The sequence below is a fragment of the Oratosquilla oratoria genome, chromosome 20 (assembly GCF_046742065.1).
Source record: "Oratosquilla oratoria isolate Oo_2021 chromosome 20, ASM4674206v1, whole genome shotgun sequence".
In the NCBI taxonomy this organism is placed as follows: domain Eukaryota; kingdom Metazoa; phylum Arthropoda; class Malacostraca; order Stomatopoda; family Squillidae; genus Oratosquilla; species Oratosquilla oratoria.
Genome location: NC_134796.1, coordinates 41,549,228 through 41,569,022, shown reverse-complemented (window position 1 = coordinate 41,569,022; position 19,795 = coordinate 41,549,228). Strand labels below are relative to the sequence as shown.

At 36.9% G+C, this 19,795-nt stretch overlaps 1 protein-coding gene across 1 annotated transcript in view; it reads left to right on the top strand.

Annotated features, from left to right (window-relative positions):
• Window positions 1-557: 557 nt before the first annotated feature.
• Window positions 558-19,795, top strand: part of LOC143036492 (transmembrane protease serine 9-like) — a 73,319-nt gene continuing 54,081 nt past the window's right edge. Inside the window, exons 1-4 of the mRNA XM_076203902.1 lie at window positions 558-794; window positions 10,320-10,393; window positions 16,658-16,812; window positions 16,917-17,035. Coding sequence (XP_076060017.1) covers window positions 585-794; window positions 10,320-10,393; window positions 16,658-16,812; window positions 16,917-17,035 — 558 coding nt within the window. The 5' untranslated portion in view covers window positions 558-584. The remainder of the gene's footprint in view (window positions 795-10,319; window positions 10,394-16,657; window positions 16,813-16,916; window positions 17,036-19,795) is intronic.

The following is a 19,795-nucleotide window of genomic DNA, read 5'->3' as shown; positions in this document are numbered from 1 at the left end:
GGACATCTGTACAGGAGAAACTCATTAAATTGTGGTTTTGTTGCAACTTATTGCGATCTTTATTTTCCTGTTTGTGTGCGTTTGTTGTCCCTATCCGAGTCGGAAAATTTTAATTCGTGTGTTGACACTGATAAGTATGGTAAATAAGGTAAATATATCGATGTTTTACAGTAAGTCCCACGCATATACACAAATAATTTGCGATTGCGTTGTGCAGCATTGCAAAAGTTCACAATATTGCGTCTGTTTGTGCACAGTAATAAAATAGGACTTGCGTTTTGCGCTTGTAGCAGTTTTTGTTTTGTTTGTTTTTTTCTTCCTTTTCACTGCTCACTACTGTTATCCCTGGGGGACAATATTGCAATGCAGAGATGGAATCATATAAATTTATAAGGAGATATAGAACGATGGGATAGTAAATGTTAATGTGATCAATATTTCTTTTTAAACGGTAATTATTTTCCAATCATAAAAGACTCCTGAGTAACTCAAATTCGTAGGGAAGTCACAAAGGTCTTTTTTTTTTATCAACTGCATAAAATGGAGGTAATGACATTAGCACGAGTATGTGTGGCTAATATGAAATGGAGAACAAAGAAATATTTTACGCAAATGCAGTGAGGAGGAGGAGAGGGGTTGGGGTAGAGACCTTTGTTAGCCAGACCGTCAGACAACCCTATAAAAACCCCAGTCACCCGCAGGTGGACATAACACGATCTAAAAGACGCGTGAACATTTCGATCAAGATGAGATCGACGAGCTTAATATTCATCGTTCTGCATCTCCTCCTTGGGGTGAGTTTTTTATCTCAAAAACAGTTCTGTCTCTTCGTTGAACATTGAACTCCCTCCTGGAGGACCTATTCCTCAAGATAAAGCCCCTGGTCGCCTCAGATCAAGAATCCCCAAAAAACTTAGAACGTTACCGCGTCCAACAGCTACCGATGTCGCAGATGGATAAATTATTATTGGAAAATAGAATAATACTATAAAACGGTTTCCTTGTAACATTCATTAGTAGTAATTTTCAATAATGACAGCGATCCACAATACTCAATTGCCGTAGTTTACTTGTCTGGTGGCGCAATCGAATGCAGGCTGGTTTCGCGCCTTACTAGTTGTGAGTTTGTGCCCTGTACTTAATTCCAATTCCCAGGAGTAAATGTTACATTATATACATACATACATACATACATACATATATATATATACATATATATATATGTATATATATATATATATATATATATATATATTGATAAATTGTTTAAGACAAATGAGAGAGTGATAGGTGGGGAAGGGTAAACGAAGATGGGCTAAGAATACATTTATTGTTCTTACGTTTCGGTTATTATAACCTTCCTCAGAGAACTTGTGAAGCTTCGAGTGTCAGGTTTTTTCTAGCGCATTTATTATTAAGAGACTGGCTGCTTTAGATAGGCATATAAATCCTTCTCTGTCGTTATTATTTTCTTTGACATTTATATGTGCAGCTTCAACTGTCTTTCTCATCTTCTTTTTTAATCCTTTGTGTAAAATTTCAACTTTACTCCATTCGGGAAGGTTGTTGCATATTTCGAGGTGGCGGACCAGGGAGTTGGACGTTCTGTGTGCTTTTAAATCATTCCTATGTTCGTTTATCCTCTTCTCGATTCCTCGACCTGACTCACCTATATAAGCCGAGGGGCAGCCACTACATGGAATGCGGTAGATCACACTGAGGTCGTTGTTGTCATTAGTGTGGTTTTTAAACATTTTACCTATTTTATTACATGATACCTTGGCGATGTTTATGCCACCTTTCAGTAAATATCTATCAATAATTTCGGTTTTATCAGAATTAGGTACAGTAATGAAATGCGGTGTGACTAGGTTTTTTGTTGTCTCGGTCTTAAGTTTGACATAGGTGGAAAAGGTAGTGGATACAACACAAACTTAAACAGTAACTATAAATGGAATGTAAGCGATGTTGACAAAGGTTTCACCCAAGGTATTTTAGCATGTTATCAAGCTCTAGCCAACTGTAATCATTATGTCATCCCAAAAAGATTTAGACTAGCTCTGGAAACACTTAATAAAGATAATAGTATTATAATCACATATACCAAGGCTTTTTCCCCCTTACCAGGGGGGTAGCCAAAAAGGACAAGGCACAAAAACATTCCCACCCATTTCATCCCCGAAAACACTCCACACCCCTCCACCCTCCCTCCCATCTTAGCACCTCCTAGATGACGGGTCATCCCTGCACCCTGTCCACTGCCCTGGGTCAGAAGCAGTGTCGCAGGACGCAGCACATCCACAGCAAGGCCGCTTCATTAAATCGGCGACCCCCCCTCTCCGTCCCCCCATATAAAGGAGAGGACGGGGAGAAATCCCTTCGGGCTGCGTCAAAAATTTTTGCTCACACACACTACCTCACCCCCATTCCCCCGTCCAATCCACCTCATGCATCACAACATTTTCCATATACGACCATTCTCCATATATATATATATATATATATATATATATATATGTATATGTATATATATATATGTATATATATATATATATATATATATATATATATATATATATATACACACACACACATGTAAAACTTAAACCCACTCTCGGAGAAAGATAAGCTGAGATACAGAGTAAACCGTATATTTCGACCACTTACAATTACAGTTACAATTATAGGGTGCATAGACTAGAGGTTATATACAGAGGAGGCAGTAACATTGGGGAACTCAGTAGGCCTCAGGTCACTTGCCCTGAGTGAGGTCGGACGTTTCGTCCTGTGGAGATGAATTTATTAACTGCCATACTAGTAATGGCATCTGGTGACCATTGACCTTTAGAAGTATTATAATTTGGAAACTGTTTTATTAATGAGGACTCAATAATTTTTCTTTTGAAACTACAATGTGAATTGTATACTGTAGCTGCATTCTTCCAATCTATTCTGTGATCTAAAAGACTAGAATGGAGGAATACAGCTGAGTTTTCTTGGCCGTATTTTAAAGAATTTTTATGTTCTTTGATCCTAGTGGGTAGATCACGTCCCGTTTGTCCCCAGTACACTTTATCACAATCGAGACATGGTATCTTATATACTCCGGGGTTGTCCTTATTGGATGTTCTGTGATGGACATTTACTACTTTTTTAAAAATATTATTTGGGTAACTAAAAGTGATCCTAATTTGGTTACTAGGTAATAATTTAGATGCGGCATGTATAGATTCATTATAAGGGAGTTTAATATTTGATTTTTCCCAGACAAATTTTGTGTTGGAATTGGTTGTTCTAAAATAACTGGCTTTGGCTTTGCTGAGGACTTTTGTCAAAAATCAGTCTGGGTAGCCTATTTTTAGTAATTGAGTGCGCACTGATTCAATTTCTGAGTTGAGAAATTCCGGGCTGCAAACCCGAAGACCTCTTAAATAAAGGCCCGAGGCAACTCTATATTTTATATTATCTGGATGATTACTGAAAAAATGTAAATAACTGCCCGTATGAGTAGGCTTCCTGTATACTGCAAAAGACAAATTATCTGGACATCTGCTCACTAATATATAAAGAAAAGGTATTCTTCCTTCAATTTCCCATTCTACTTTAAATTTAATGTTATGTGCTAAATTATTGAGACTATCAAGAAAAACGTTGAAAGAGCCCCATTTGTCATCCCAGATAGTGAATACATCATCGACATATCTGAACCAGAACATGTCGGCTGGTTTGATACTAGGTAAAAGTACGCACTCAAAGTATTCCATGTATAGATTCTTCAACACCGGGGAAAGGTTAGAACCAGAAAAAAGAATTATTGAAGGAGAAAACATTAGAGGTAATACAAAGACGTGTTAAACTAATCAATTTTGAAACTGAAAGGGGAAGTTTATCTTTGACGGTTTCAACTTGGTTTCCAAAAAACTGAGAACATCTACATTTATGTTTGTGAATAGCGAAACTATATCAAGGCTAAGCAATTTACTGTGTTCTGGGATTTTTTGTTTCTTAATTTTATTTATGAAGTCCTCGGAATGTTTAATGTGGGAGTTGGAGAAACTTCCTACGAAAGGTGAAAGAATTCCCATGAGCCATTTGGAGGTCTTATTTGTGCAAAAGTTCCTGTTTTATATAATTGGTCTAAGGGGAATGCCTTCTTTGTGGAGTTTAGGGAGACCATAGAAATTTGGTAGCTGAGGGCTTTTAATTAACTTATTGAATAAGTCGTCTCCTATTATTTTTCGGGCTTGCTTGTTAAATTCTGCTGCAGTGGACTTAAGGGGATTTTTAGCCTCCCTGAACTCCACAAAGAAGGCATTCCCCTTAGACCAATTATATCAAACAGGAATTCTTGCACAAATAAGACCTCCAAATGGCTCACAGGAATTCTTTCACCTTTCAGGAATTATAATGGGGAAAATGGTGTTGCACCCTGCCGGATAGTTGACAAATACGAATAATACAAAAGAGTGAAGTGCCCAACTTCCAACCCAAAGCACCTGTTGCCCCCTTGCAATGTCTGTGCATGTTACTGCTTAAAACATACAGATTTTCCTCTTCCATCACCCCCACGCCTCTCTCACCACTTCTGTGTATTTAACTAGTTGTATTTACCTAGTTGTATTATACGGGAAGGGGAGGTATGCTCGTACTGTCCCGTCTCCATATCTCGTTTTATCTAGACTGTTTTGAAATTCGTGTATCGTTTTTGCACACACCACATTCTCATCTAATCTGTTCCAAACGTCTGTTTTCCTGTGGGGAAAGCTGTTCTTTTTCAGGTCTCTATAATTATTATTTTTTTTTTCTTTCCGTGTCCTCTTGTATTTCTACTATCCTATTTTATTAGATCCTCTCTATCAATAATCTCCATGCCTTTCATGATTCTATAAATAGTTATCAAGTCTCCTCTCTCTCTTCTTTGCTCTAATGTCTGGAGCTCAAGTTTTGACAGTCTCTCTTCATATGATAGTTCTGAGAGCGTTGGTGCCAATTTCGTAATTGCTCTTTGTATTCTTTCAAGTTTTGTTATACATTTTTTGGTACTTGGTGACCACGTCGTCGTTGCATACTCCAATCTTGGTCTTATCAAAGTGACTAGTATTTTCTTCACCATTTCTTCGTCCAGGAATGTAAATGCCACTTTGCTTGTTCTTATTAAATTATAAGTTTCTCCAAAAAATTTTGTTTATATGTTTCTCAGGGGACATATTATTCATAATAATGACTCCCAGGTCCTTCTCATTTTCCACTTTTTAATTTCTTCCTCTCCCAATGTATATGATTCCACTATTCTTTTTTTGCTTCTTCCAAATTCCATCATGCTACATTTCTTAATATTGAATTCCATCTCTCACTTCCTACTCCATTCCCACACTTTATTGAGATCATTCTGCAGCGACTCACAATCTTCTAGTGTTCACTTTTTTCAACAGTTTTGCATCGTCCGCAAAGAAACTTATATAACTTTCAATTCCTTTATCCATATCATTAATATATATAGCAAACATTATTGGGACCATAACTGTTCCATGTGGAACTCCACTAATCACTTCATCCCAATTAGGATGTTTGTCTCTTATCACCACTCTCATTTTTTTTTTTCATGCAAGAAGTCGTCCATCCACTTCAGCAGTTTGCCCTGTATTCCTCCTGCAGTTTCTAATTTCTTTAGCAACATCTTATGTGGCACCTTATCAAAAGCTTTTTTCAGGTCTAGAAAGGCACAATCAGCCCATCCATCTCTTTCTTGTATTACATATATTACTATTGAATAGAAACACATTAAGTTTGTGACACATGATCGTCCTTGTCTACATCCAAATTGCCTTGGATTTAGTACTTTTTTTCAAATGCCTTACCCATCTAATTTTGATAATTCTTTCACAAATTTTAGCTACCGTAATTGTAAGAGAGACCGGTTTATAGTTAGTAGGGTCTTTCTTGTTTCCCCCTTTATATATTGGTATTGTATTTGCTCTTTTCCAATTTTCTGGAACTTTTCCTTCCTTCAATGAACTGCTTATTAGACTATGTATTTTATCTGTTAGATTGTTCTTGCATTCTCTCAAAATCCAGTTTGCTATTTCATCTGGTTCATGCGATTTTCTAACATGGAGAATAGTCAAGTGATTCATTATTTCATTCCTTGTTACTTCTATCTCTTTCATTTGGGGGACTTTCTCCTTCCACTCGATATCTCTAAGTTGTATGTTCTCCCTCGTAAACACTGATTTAAAATGCTTGTTCATAATTTCTGCCATTTCTATTTCCTCCTTGTCGTAGTTTCACTAATTCTTGTTTGTTTTTCAGTTTGTTGTTTACAAATCTATAGAATAGTTTTGGTTGATCTTTACATATTTCTATGACATCCTTTTTGTATTTTCTCTTTTCTGTATACGCCTCATATACATGACGAGTAGTATCGCCCAGTCATATAACCCACTCACTCCCTCACACACTCACCAGACTACCACCAAACACGCCGGCCGACAATAGGGCGCCATGCTGACTAAAGCACTTCCTGCCACCGCCACGGCCGAGCACGCACACACGAACACACGCGATCACACAAGTAACCACACAGTACTAAACACATTATTACGTATACTGACGAACCTCCCCTGGATATATATATTTTTAACATGTTAGACTACATTATATAATGTAGCCCCAAGATGGTAATAAGAAGAATCAATTGTAATCTTGCTCGCATAAACTCTTAAGCTTATACGAGCGTGGAACCTCCAAAAATGCTGAGTCCTAGTTTCCGGCCTTCTTAAGGGAATGCACAGAGCTCGGAAGGGGGTCGGTCCGATGATACGTACAAAGGAATAGAGTGCATTGTGATATAGAACCAGGAGGTGATTGACTTAGTGTAGAACCATAGAAGAAATTGTGAACCAATAAAGGAAAGGAACCAATAGTGATATTTATTGAAGCCGCCTTAAAAACAGTGTTATGTATCTACCAGAAACCCGAGAGGATACATTTCTTCTCTGCGCACTTATACATATTCATTTCTATAACTAGTATATATTTTCCATTTTTCAGGTCTTTTGTCTCTCTTCCATTTTATCCAAGCTTTATCTCTTTTGTCTTTTAACTCTCTAAATCTTTTGTTGTACCAACATTTTTCATATCCTTTTTCTTGTTTTTGTCTTGGAGCATACTTTTCCACTCCTTTATAATTATTTGTCAAATTCTTCCATTTCTCTTCTACTGTTGTTTCCTCCTTGTGTATCCTTTCCCAGTCTGCTTTTTCAAAGAATTCTCTTATTGTATCAACATTTTTTTTCCATACATCAATCTTCCCTTTCTATATTGTTCATTTTTCCCATGTATTTTCCTCCAGTTCCAGTTCAACTAATATGTGGTCAATTTTACTTATTAGTGTCTTATATTCAATCTTGTCCACTATTTCAGGTTCTTCCTCATTTCTATACCTTGTATTATTTTGTATCCTTTGTGACAGTGTATGTTCTATAATCATATCAAGTAGTACATTTCCCTATAGGTCGTCTCCACCTGTTCACTGTCATCTCTTCCCAGCAGATATCTTTTCAATTAAAGTCACCCATTATAACTATTCTTCCTCCATCTTCCATTATCTTATCTAATGTTATCCTTGTGTCTTCTGACATATTTTTGTGTTCTCTCTCTTCCCATGAAGCCGTTTTAGGAGACATATAATTTACCACAAACTTCCTGCTCTTCCCATCCTTGTCCTCTATTTTCATCATAAGCATCCCCACTCTATTCTTTCCATACGTTACATTCCTCACATTTATATCCTTCTTAGTCAGGAACATAACTCCACCCCCTTGTTTTACCTCTCTGTTTCTAATCCAGTAATTATATGCGCCATATCCTACACTGTTGGGTGGTAATGGACCTTTCAATTTTGTTTGTACAATTCCCATTATGTCCGGTTCTTTTTCCTTCAGGTAATCATTCAGTTCATTCAAACCTGTTATTAAGCCACCTATATGTGTGAAGACACTTATGATTTTCTGTTACCTCCATACTGTTTTCTGTTTCCCTTCCGTTTTTCTCTCCTATGAACCATTTCCTCACTTTCATATCCACTACTCTCCAATAGAATATCTCTTTGTCTGACTGTTCTGTTCTGGTTTTTCCCCTTAGCTTCTATTATTTTTGTTTTCTCTTCCTCTCCTTTTCATTCATCTCTCTTTTTATCCATACCTGTTTATAGTGATCACTTTTTGTTAGTTTCCCTGTTTTTGATAAGACATTCTCTGCTGTCATTTGTGACCTGAATTTAACCTTAATTGGTCTGGTCTTGTCTATATTGTATTTCCCCAGTCTGTATATTTCTTCAGTTTCTTTCTCTATTTGTTGTTCATCTTGAACTGTTTTTAATACCTTTACTTTTTTCCTTCTCCTTTACTCTTGTAGTCCTATTTGGATTATGCTTCTCTTCCATTCCTAATATAATTATACATTTCTTTTTATCTGCTAAGTCTCTTACTATATTCTCCTTTCTCGTCACTAATAATTGTGTCCTTAGTTTGTTCTTTCATCTATCGTTTCACTATATCTCTAAATTCAATTTTGTTATTCCTTTGGACTATTTTTCCAACCACTTACCTTTTTTATATGGACTCTTTATTCTCTTTATTATTATTCTTTAATTTCTCATTCTCATCCTTTACTTCTCTTAACTGTCTTTTTAATTCTTCTATTTCTTTAGTTAGGTTTTGATTCTCCTTCTTTATTTCTTCCAGTTTATCAACTCTTTGTGTAACTAGTGCGAGTTGGCTAAACCTAACTTCCTATGCTTCGTTAATTTTTGTTAGTTTATCCTCAAGGCTTGCTAATCGGGGGAGGTTGTCATCTCCTCCCTCATTAAATCCATAGAAGTAATTATCTCTCTCTTTCCATTGAGCTGCTCTTATCTATATTCCTACTCTTAATACTTTTGCTCACCTGTTCGACCTCGGCTGTGTCGTCTGCACACCCTTTGTTTACACCCCTTCTGACTTCTAAGGCCCGTTCGTCCCCTTCCTCATTTTCTTCCATTTTCCTCAATAATGCCTCTCCTTCTCCTTTCTCCTCACCTGCCCACTACACCACGAGCTTTCCCCTTCCCTGCTAATACAACACAGGTACTTCCTCTTCGCCGAAATCCACGATTTTTTTTTTTTTCGGAGTTCCAATCTTCGCCGTCAATCCGACGTTTGTGTGTGTGTGTGTGTGCGTGATTGCATTTACCTAGTTGTATTATACGGGGAGGGGAGCTATGCTCGTGGTGACCCGTCTTTGTATCTCACAACATCTAGTTTGTTCTTGAATTCATGTATAGTGTTTGCATACACTATTGTTTCGTCCAATTTGTTCCAGACATCCACCACTCTGTGTGGAAAGCTGCTTTTTCAGATCTCTTCTATAACTGTCCTTTTTGAGTTTCTTTTCATATCCCCTTTGTTTTTCCTCTATCCCAATTTATTAAGTCTTCTCTGTCAAGGGCTTCTATCCCTTTCATGATTCTGCAAATGGCCAACAGAATCCAACTTTCTCTTCTTTGTTCCAGGGTTAGTAGTTCCAGTTTAGATAATATTTGCTTGTATGTATTTTTTTTTTTTTTTGCCATCTTTGTCGTTGATCTTTGGATTATTTATGTATGTGTGCGTTTGTGTGTGTGTGTATGCACGTATATATATATATATATATATATATATATATATATATATCATGGAACATATATATATATATATATATATATATATATATATATATATATATATATATATATATATATATATATATATATATATATCATGGAACAATTCGCTAGTGACAGCAATGTGATTCAAATAATCAAACCCGGTCATCGCTAATCTTTGAACTGAACACTACAGCCCTAAAGCCTTATTTTCTGGTAACATTGGGATTCGTAGAAAACAGGCATCAGAGCTGCAGTGTCCAGTCAGCTTATTCCTGTGTGCTAGAATTGATATCAGAGTATCGAATCTTTTATACGTTCTGAGTAGAAAAATGGTAGCGCCTGGGACTCAGGCTCAGAGGGATCCGTGTGGAAACCTTTGCAACGGCAGGGTGTGATTGTAAGAGTATATATATATATATATACATATATATACATATATATTATATATATATATATATATATATACATATACATATGTATGTTTGTATGTATATATATGTATGTATGTATGTATATACACATTCATTTATTTCCAAGCAATGAACATCTGTAGGATTATTGCCACAACCTCACAACCTAAGCTCTCTTTTATTTGTATAAAAAATAATAATAATTTCTCGATGTTGTCCTACAGGGAACCAGAAGCGAACATCCCTTACCCCTGCCTAAAGGTCACCTGCGTAAGCCTATGACCCAAGTTAACTCCAAGTAAGTATCATTTATACAAAACATCATGTAAATCCAAAGTAGTCTGTAAGAGAGGGAGGGCTGGATGGTCTGTGTGTACCTCGATCTAGATTTTTTTTTGTCGAGTGTCTCACAATTGTCTTATGTTGGAATTAGAGAACAATGGAGAACTAAGAGGTAAAATAATCGAATGTGAAAATTAAAATGAAGGGAAGGTACATGACGCCAATAGTAAAGTATAAGTTGTCAGGATAGAGAAGTGTTCAGCGGAATTCGTCAAGGTTCAGTGCCAACACCAATGTTGCTTCTTATGTCAATGGCACAAGGGAGAGTACAACAAATTATCCCAACATGTTCGCAGGTAATGAAAAAATCATGGGAAGAGTGAGAAATGAGGAGGAATGTGGGCTATTGCAATAAGATGTACGCCATATTTGCATGGAGCCAAAAATGGAAAATTATTTTAAATGCCAAGAAGTAAAAAGTACTTGAAATTAATATTAGCTGCAAAATACCATCTCTAAACTATTCCTTGAGAAGCAAATCCATCACAAAAGCCCTCAGTGGCGCTAGTAAAACGTATGGGTATTACGTCTCTAACCGTCCGGCCACTTTTTTTTTTTTTTTTTTTTTTTGGGGGGGGGGGGTTATCACTTCCTACATTATAATATATCCTAATCCGTGTGATAATCTAACCACAATTTTCATCGTTGGGAGAGAGCACTCTATGCCACAATCCCTTTCATAAACAATTTCTTATTAATTCCTATAACCGAGTACAAAAGATTCTTCCGATCACTATGCACCTCACTATCCGTGTGATAATGTGTTTATATAACTCCCCTATCCCATCGTGTCCCTGTCGAGCGGGAATCTCGTATCAGAAAAAAATCACACTAAATAATAAATTGTAATAGATTGCTAACTACTGTATCCATTTCTGCATGAGGGGGCGGAGAGGTGGGGTCGCCGATTTAATTAAGCTGCCTTGCTGTGTCTTGCGACACTGCTTCTGACCCAGGGCAGTGGGGTGAGATGCAGGGATGACCCATCATCCAGGAGGAGCCAAGATAAGAGGGAAGGAGGGGGACAGTGGATTATGTGGGGATGGAATGGCTGGGGATGGTTTTTTATGCCTTTGTTTTTGACTACCTCCCTTGTAAGGGGGAAAAGCCTTTGGTATATGTATGTATAATTTTCGAATGATATTTCACTAAAACGCTTGAACCTACCTGTCGAGCGGGGATCTCTTATCAGAATGCTTGCCCCACACGTTATACCCATCGGTGTCCGCGATCATGTTTGCATCCATTGACGAAGATCCCGACAATCACTTCATAGTTTAAATCAAGGCTCCGTTACCTCGTTTCGTGATGGCACTTTTATGTGTTAAAAATCGTAAAAATATTCCTCTAATGGAGTCCTGAACTAGAGGGTGGGAATTTTTCTCTTTCTCCCGAATTTAAGTTTCCTAATCGGTTCTTACATACGAAAGCGTCCTTATGACGTAATGAAGGGGTGAAGTGATAGATGCAATGTCCACCATGCCTAGTCACGATATAGTCTTGTGGACCTTCGAGGAAAAAATAATAAAAATAATACTCAATTAAATTTCTGGTCTTACATGTATTTACCTAGTTGTATTTTACGGGAAGGGGAGCTATGCTCGTGCTGTCCCGTCTCCATATCTCGTTTTATCTAGACTGTTTTGAAATTCGTGTATCGTTTTTGCACACACCACATTCTCATCTAATCTGTTCCAAACGTCTATTATCCTGTGGGGAAAGCTGTTCTTCTTCAGGTCTCTTCTATAATTGTCTTTCTTGATTTTCTTTCCATGTCCTCTTGTGTCTCTACTATCCCAATATATTAGATCCTCTCTATCAATAATTTCCATGCCTTTCATGATTCTATGAATAGTTATCAAGTCTCCTCTTTCTCTTCTTTGCTCTATTGTCTGTAGCTCAAGTTTTGCCAATCTCTCCTCATATGATAGTTCTGAGAGCGTTGGTGCCAATTTCGTAATTGCTCTTTGTAGTCTTTCAAGTTTTATATATATATATATATATATATATATGTATATGTGTATGTATATATATATGTATGTATATATATATATATATATATAATTTTTTTTTTTTTTTTTTTTTTTTTTTTGTACTGGGTGACCACATCCACGTCGTCGCTCCATACTCCAATCTTGGTCTTATCAAAGTGACTAGTATTTTCTTCACCATTTCTTCGTCCAGGAATGTAAATGCCACTTTGATCTTATTAAGTTATAAATTTCTCCAGAAATTTTGTTTATATATTTCTCAGGGGACATATTATTCATAATAATGACTCCTAGGCCCTTCTCTTTTTCCACTTTTTTAATTTCTTCCTCTCCCAATGTATATGATCCCACTATTTTTTTGCTTCTTCCAAATTCCATTATACTACAGTACACTTCTTAATATTGAATTCCATCTCCCACTTCCTACTCCATTCCCATACTTTATTGAGATCGCTTTGCAGTGATTCACAATCTTCTTCGGTGTTCACTTTTTTCAACATTTTTGCATCGTCTGCGAAGGTCATATAACTTTCAATTCTTTCATCCATATCATTAATATATATAGCAAACATTATTGGGGCCTGCACTGTTCCTTGTGGAACTCCACTAATCACTTCATCCCAATTAGAATGTTTGTCTCTTATCACCATCTCATTTTTCTTTCATGCAAGAAGTCTTCCATCCACTTTAGTAGTTTGTCCTGTATTCCTCCTACAGTTTATAATTTCTTTAGTAATTTCTTATGTGGCACCTTATCAAAAGCTTTTTTTCAGGTCTAGAAATGCACAATCAGCTCATCCATCTCTTTCCTGTATTATATCTATTAGTCTTGAATAGAAACACATCAGGTTTGTGACATATGATCTTCCTTGTCTAAATCCAAACTGCCTCGGATTTAGTACATTGTTTTTTTCCAAATGCTTTACCCATTTAATTTTGATGATTCTTTCTCAAATTTTTGCTACCGTACTTGTAAGGGAGACCGGTCTATAGTTTGTAGGGTCTTTTTTGTTTCCCCCTTTATATATTCTTGAACTTTTCCTTCCTTCAACGAACTGCTTATTAGACTATGTATTTTGCCTGTTAGTTCATTCCTGCATTCTCTCAAAATCCAGGTTTCCATTTCATCTGGACCATGCGATTTCCTGACATCGAGATTACTCAAGTGATTATTTCATTTCCTTGTTACTTCTATTTCTTTCATAGGGGGGACTTTCCCCTCCCACTCGTCATCTCTCAGTTGTATGTTCTCCCTCGTACACACTGATTTAAAATGTTTGTTCATAATTACTGCCATTTCTATTTCCTATGCGTATTCTATTCCTCCTTGTCGTAGTTTCACTAGTTCTTGTTTGTTTTTCAGTTTGTTGTTTACAAATATATAGAATATTTTTGGTTGATCTTTACATTTTTCTATGACATCCTTTTCGTATTTTCTCTTTTCTTCTCTGCGCACTTGTACATATTCATTTCTATAATCAGTATATATTTTCCATTTTTCAGTTTTTTTGTCTTTCCTCCATTTTATCCAAGCTTTATCCCTTTTATCTTTTAACTTTCTACATCTTCTGTTGTACCAACATTTGTCATATCCTTTTTCTTGTTTTTGTCTTGGAACATACTTTTCCACTCCTTGCTTATAAAGTGTTGTCAAAGTTTTCCATTTCTCTTCTACTGTTGTTTCCTTTGTATGTCCTTTCCCAGTCTGCCTTAAAAAAAAAAAAAAAAAAAAAATCATCTATTTTTTTCCATACATCATTCTTCCCTTTCTATATTGTTCGTTTTTTCTCATGTATTTGTCTTCATTTAGTTCCAGTTCAACTAATATGTAGTCACTTTTACTTATTGGTATCTTATATTCAACCTTTTTCACTATTTCAGGTTCTGATGTAATTATTAGGTCTAGTCTCGATGGCTCTTCCTCATTTCTATACTTAGTATTCTCTTGTATCCATTGTGTCAGTATATCTTCTATAATCATATTGAGTAGTACATTTCCCATGGGTCATCTCCACCCTTCACTGTCATTTCTTCCCAGCAGATTTCTTACAATTAAAGTCACCCATTATAATTATTCTTTCTCCACTATCCATTATCTTTTATAGTGTTATCTTTGTGTCTTCTAACATATTCTTGTGTTCTCTCTCTTCCCACGAAGCCGTTTTAGGAGGCACATAATTTACCACAAACTTCCTGTTCTTTTTGTCCCTGTCTTCTATTTCCATCTTGATCATTTCCACTCTATTCTTTCCACGTGTAACATTCCTCACATTTATATCCTTCTTAGACAGGAACGTAACTCCACCCCCTTTTTTTACTTCTCTGTTTCTAATCCTATAATTATATGCACAATGTCCTACACTGTTGGGTGGTAATGAACCTTTCAAATTTGTCTCCATAATTCCCATTATGTCAGGTTCCTTTTCCATCAGGTAATAATTCAGTTCATTCAAGCCTGTTATTAAGCCATCTATATTTGTGAAGGACACTTTTAATTTTCTTTTGCCTCCATCCTGTTTTCTGTTTCCCTTCTGTTTTTCTCTCCTATGAACCATTTCCTCACTTTCATATTCACTACTCTCCAATAAAGTTTCTCTTCATCTGACTCTGTTCTGTTCTCCTTTTTTCCATAGCTTTTATTCTTTTTGTTTTCTCTTCCTCTATTTCCCCTTTATTCAATTCTCTTTTTATCCATACTTGTTTGTACTGATCACTTTCTGCTAGTTTTCCTGTTTTTGATAAGACATTCTCCGCTGTCGTTTGTGACCTGAATTTAACCTTAATTGGTCTGGTCTTGTCTACATTGTATTTCCCTATTCTATATATTTCATCAATTTCTCTCCCTATTTCCTGTTCACCTTCTTGAAATATTCTCAGTACCCTGCTCACTCTTTCTCCTCTCTTACTCTTGTGGTCCTATTTGGATTATATTTCTCTTCCATTCCTAACATAATTATACATTTCTTTTTATCTTCTAAGTCTCTTACTATATTCTCCTTCTCACTCATCACCTTAATAACTGTGTCCTTACTTTGTTCTTTCTTCTGTTGTTTCACTATATCTGTAAATTCAATTTTGGTATTTTCCTGAACCTTTTTCCAACCACTTACCTCTTTTTCTATGGACTCTTTATTCTCTTTATTATTATTCTTTAATTCCTCATTCTCATCCTTTACTTCTTTTAACTGTCTTTTTAATTCTTCTATTTCTTTATTTAGGTTTTGGTTCTCCTTCTTTAGTTCTTCCAATTTATCAACTCTTTGTGTAATCAGTGCAAGTTGACTGAACCTAACCTCCCACTGTTCATTCATTTTTGCTAGTTTTTCCTCTAGACTTGCTAATCAGGGGAGATTGTCATCTCCTCCCTCATTAAATCTATGGAAATAATTATCTTTCCCTTCCATTGCTCTGCCCTTACCTATATTTCAAATTTTTTCATTTTTACTAATCTCTTCGACATCACCTCTGTCATCTGCGCATCTCTTGTTGACATTCCTTCTGACGTCTGGGGCCTGTTCGTCCCCTTCCTCATTTCCTTCCATTTTCCTCAGTAATCCCTCCCCTTCTCCTTTTTCTTCACCTTCCCATTACTCCATAAGTTTTCCCCTTCCCTGCTAATACAACACAGGTACAACCTCTTCGTCGAATCCACGAAGCTTTTTTTTTTTTTTCTTTAAGTCCAATCGTTGTCATCTCTCTGCTGATTGTGTGTGTGTGTTTGTAAAAGCTCGGCATTACCCATAAATCTGGCCTTATATGAGCCTTGGGCTCTCATTCAGGAGGGTAATAGATGTTGACCACGAGTCCAACACATGATCCATAACCATAATGAAACACACACACACAGTAAGAGACAGGACCTCACAAGCATTGTTCCTTTCTTGTATACTACAATTAAGTAAATACACATACTCGCACATATTGGTTTTCCATTAGTAAGGAAAAATGATATTTTCTTTGGGAATAAAAATCAACTCCGGTAATAGCTTTAATAATTCCTAGCCACAATTTGTGTATACTGTAATTATATGTATACTCTTCCCATCACATATTTCTGTAATGAGTTGAGGTTTGCTTCACCATATATTTCCTCTTGGGTTTTGACACATGTTGTCATCATATGGTATAACTGTTGCCACATTTGAACTATCACAATAATGATTTTGATTATTTGTCTTCACGTTGACACTGATTTTGATAACTTGTATAAATATTGTCATCCTTGACAGGGTTTTTGCCAAATGGGCCATCTCCAATGCACAGGAGGCCTATAAGCTGAGGCAAAAATTGAGCCACAACATCCAGAAGAGAGACCTGTCCCAAGCCAATGAAACAACCTTTCCACAAAATGAAGACCTAGCCTGGGCTCCAAGATCAACACTAGGTTGGTGTTAACTGGTCACTTTTTTTTTTTTTCCATAATTTATTTGACCATGATGTGATGAGAAAATAAAGAATGACCCGTTCATTTAAGCATTCTTTACCCAGGTATAGCTGCATCCTGTGGTGTGCCTGTGACACTGAATGCTGGACAGACCGCCACTTTCAAGTCAGAGAACTATCCAGAAAATTACCTAAACAATCATAACTGTGAATGGACTTTTGAGGTAAGATAGTATATGCAGAACACCAGAGGTACCCACAGACAATAAGTCCTTTTTTTTTTTTTTTTTTTTTTTTTAAGATTGAACCTTGAAATGCTTTTTCCATATATGTGTAAATTGATTGTTCCATCTTTGCTCAATCCTGATTGGTGGATCATTCAATATGAATGAAATTGCCAGTAAATGTAAGATTGAACATGACTTTGCAGCCATCACCATGATCTTGGATGTTGCCCATACATGTGTGATTTCCCAACCCCAGAATCAAAACTTCATACCAGTGCACTCTCCTACACAGATGACCTAACAATGATAACCCAACATAGTAACTGCAAAATTGCAGCCAAGAACACCCAAGCCTGCATGAACAAACTAGAACAATGGCTTAGAAATAGGAGAATGGAAGCCTCACCCCAGAAACTAATAGTAACAGTACTCACTCCAAACAACTAGGAATAAAGGAAAAACACCCTATGGTAAAAGTAAATGGCCAAGGCCTTCTATTGGAAAAGAACCTTAAGATTAGCCGCTCATTTGATACTCATGACCCTCAGTCTATATGTCAAAGACCTGACAATGAAAGTTAACAAGAAAATAAACCTACTAAAATCCGTCACAACCATGTAATTTGGACAAATGAAAGAAACTCTAATCTTCAAGCAGTTCATAAGAACCAGCCTTGACCATGATTCCACAGCATGGTTCCCAACAATCAGTAAGACAAAAACAAGAAAACTTATGCACCAAAATCACCCCAGTTGGACACCTGTACACAGAAACTAAAATCCTCTCCATAATACATGACATGAAAATTATAGGAAAGTAGTTCATTGCCAGAACTTAAACTACCATACACCCTCCTCACTATACATCACTCAGGCATCACCAGCAGAACATAAAAAGTGTACAACAACCTTCCACCTGTTTCACACGTGAACCCATTCTTACTCAGATCACCAAACAAGCTCTTCAAGAAAGATCACCAAACTCTATTCTTCACTCACACACTCTAGACATCACCCCCACAGAAAAAACTCACATGCGTGTTAAAGATCACATTAACACACTTGCATTCAGGACATCATCCAAAATTAAAACAGTACTAGCACAGGACATGCTTGGCCTCAGATTCAAACTGCCTCAGATACAACTACCATTTAGACAACACAAAGTACCTCATTCTACAATGTCCTATGCAAACAATCCCCAGAAACTACACATTTCTTCCCTGACTGAACTATATGCCTACCCAAAGGTTGTTGCCGTTTACCTGAGGGCAGTTGGTTTCCTACAAGAGAGACCAGGGGTAATGGACTGACTGACTTACACAAGCCTTCAGTCTCCCTTATGCTTTGGCAAAATAACTGCACAAACATGAATTTTGATGGTCAGAACTGACTGTGTGTAAGAACGCATTATGGCTGATGACAAATCTGTATACCCCTACTACCCTATACACAGGTGTTGTTCTGTCAATATTATGATAATGTTGCTTGTTTTCAGAAACCAGAATAGATATTTTATATTTGTCAATGTATCCATTAGTCAAACTTCGTTTTAAAATAATCTAATTTGTCTGCCTGGATTGCTTATTCTAATTTGTTCATTAAGTCAATACATCTATGTGGAAAGTTGTGTTTCTGGCACTCTACCCTCTCTTAAACAAACATTAGATAATCTCAACAGCCAGTCCACCATAACTGTACCTCCTTTCTTCAGACATTCTGCATGGCATCCATCCAACCCAGGTGTCTTACCTGCTCTCATCATCTAAACAGCTGCTTTCACTTCATCCTTCCCTATTTCTCCTCCATGAATTGCTGAAAGCACTTAAAGTTTCTTTCTGTTGTTCAGAATCCATGCTTGTGATTGATTTTAGTAGGTCTATTTTCTTGTAGATTTTCACTGCCAGATCTTTGATATGTGGGTCATATGGGTATTAGGTATGAGGCCTAGAATTCTAGGGTTTTTTCCCAGTGAAAGGGCTTAGCCATTTAGTTATGTTGTATATATTTTTTCATGGTTGCCTGGAGTAAGCAAGCAATGTTATTGTTGGTTTTTGGGGTGAAGCTTTCATCCTGCTATTTCTGGGCCATTCCTCTAGTTTGTTCAAGTAGACTTAAGTGTTCTTGGCTGTTATTTTTGTAGTTACTATGGTGAGTTATAATTATTAGGTCACCTGCATGCTGTATAAGAGAGTACATTAGTGAGTTATAGTTGTTAGGTCATCTGTATAGGAGAGTACAGTGGTGTTAAACTCTGGTTCAGGGGTTGGGAAATACATACATATACCAAGGCTTTTTCCCCCTTACAAGGGAGGTAGCCAAAAAGGAAAAGGCATAAAATCATTCCCACCCATTCCATCCCTGAATACACTCCACACCCCTCCACCCTCCCTCTTATCTTAGCACCTCCTGGATGCTGGATCATCCTTGTACCTTGTCCACTGCCCTGGGTCAGAAGCAGTGTTGCAAGACACAGCACATCCACAGCAAGGCCGCTTCATTAAATTACCAACCAACCCCCCTCTCCGTCCCCCCATGCATAAAAGGAGAAGACAGGGAGAAATCCCTTCAGGCTGCGTCAAATTTTGCTCACACATACTACCTCACCTCCCATCCCCCCACCCATTCCACCTCATGCATCACAACATCATCCATATACAAGCATTCTCCATTCACCCCTGCCTTCTGTCCTCTCCCATCCTTCTTCAACAGACATTACCCTCTTCCCCAAAACCCCCTTCACCCCATCCATCCACCT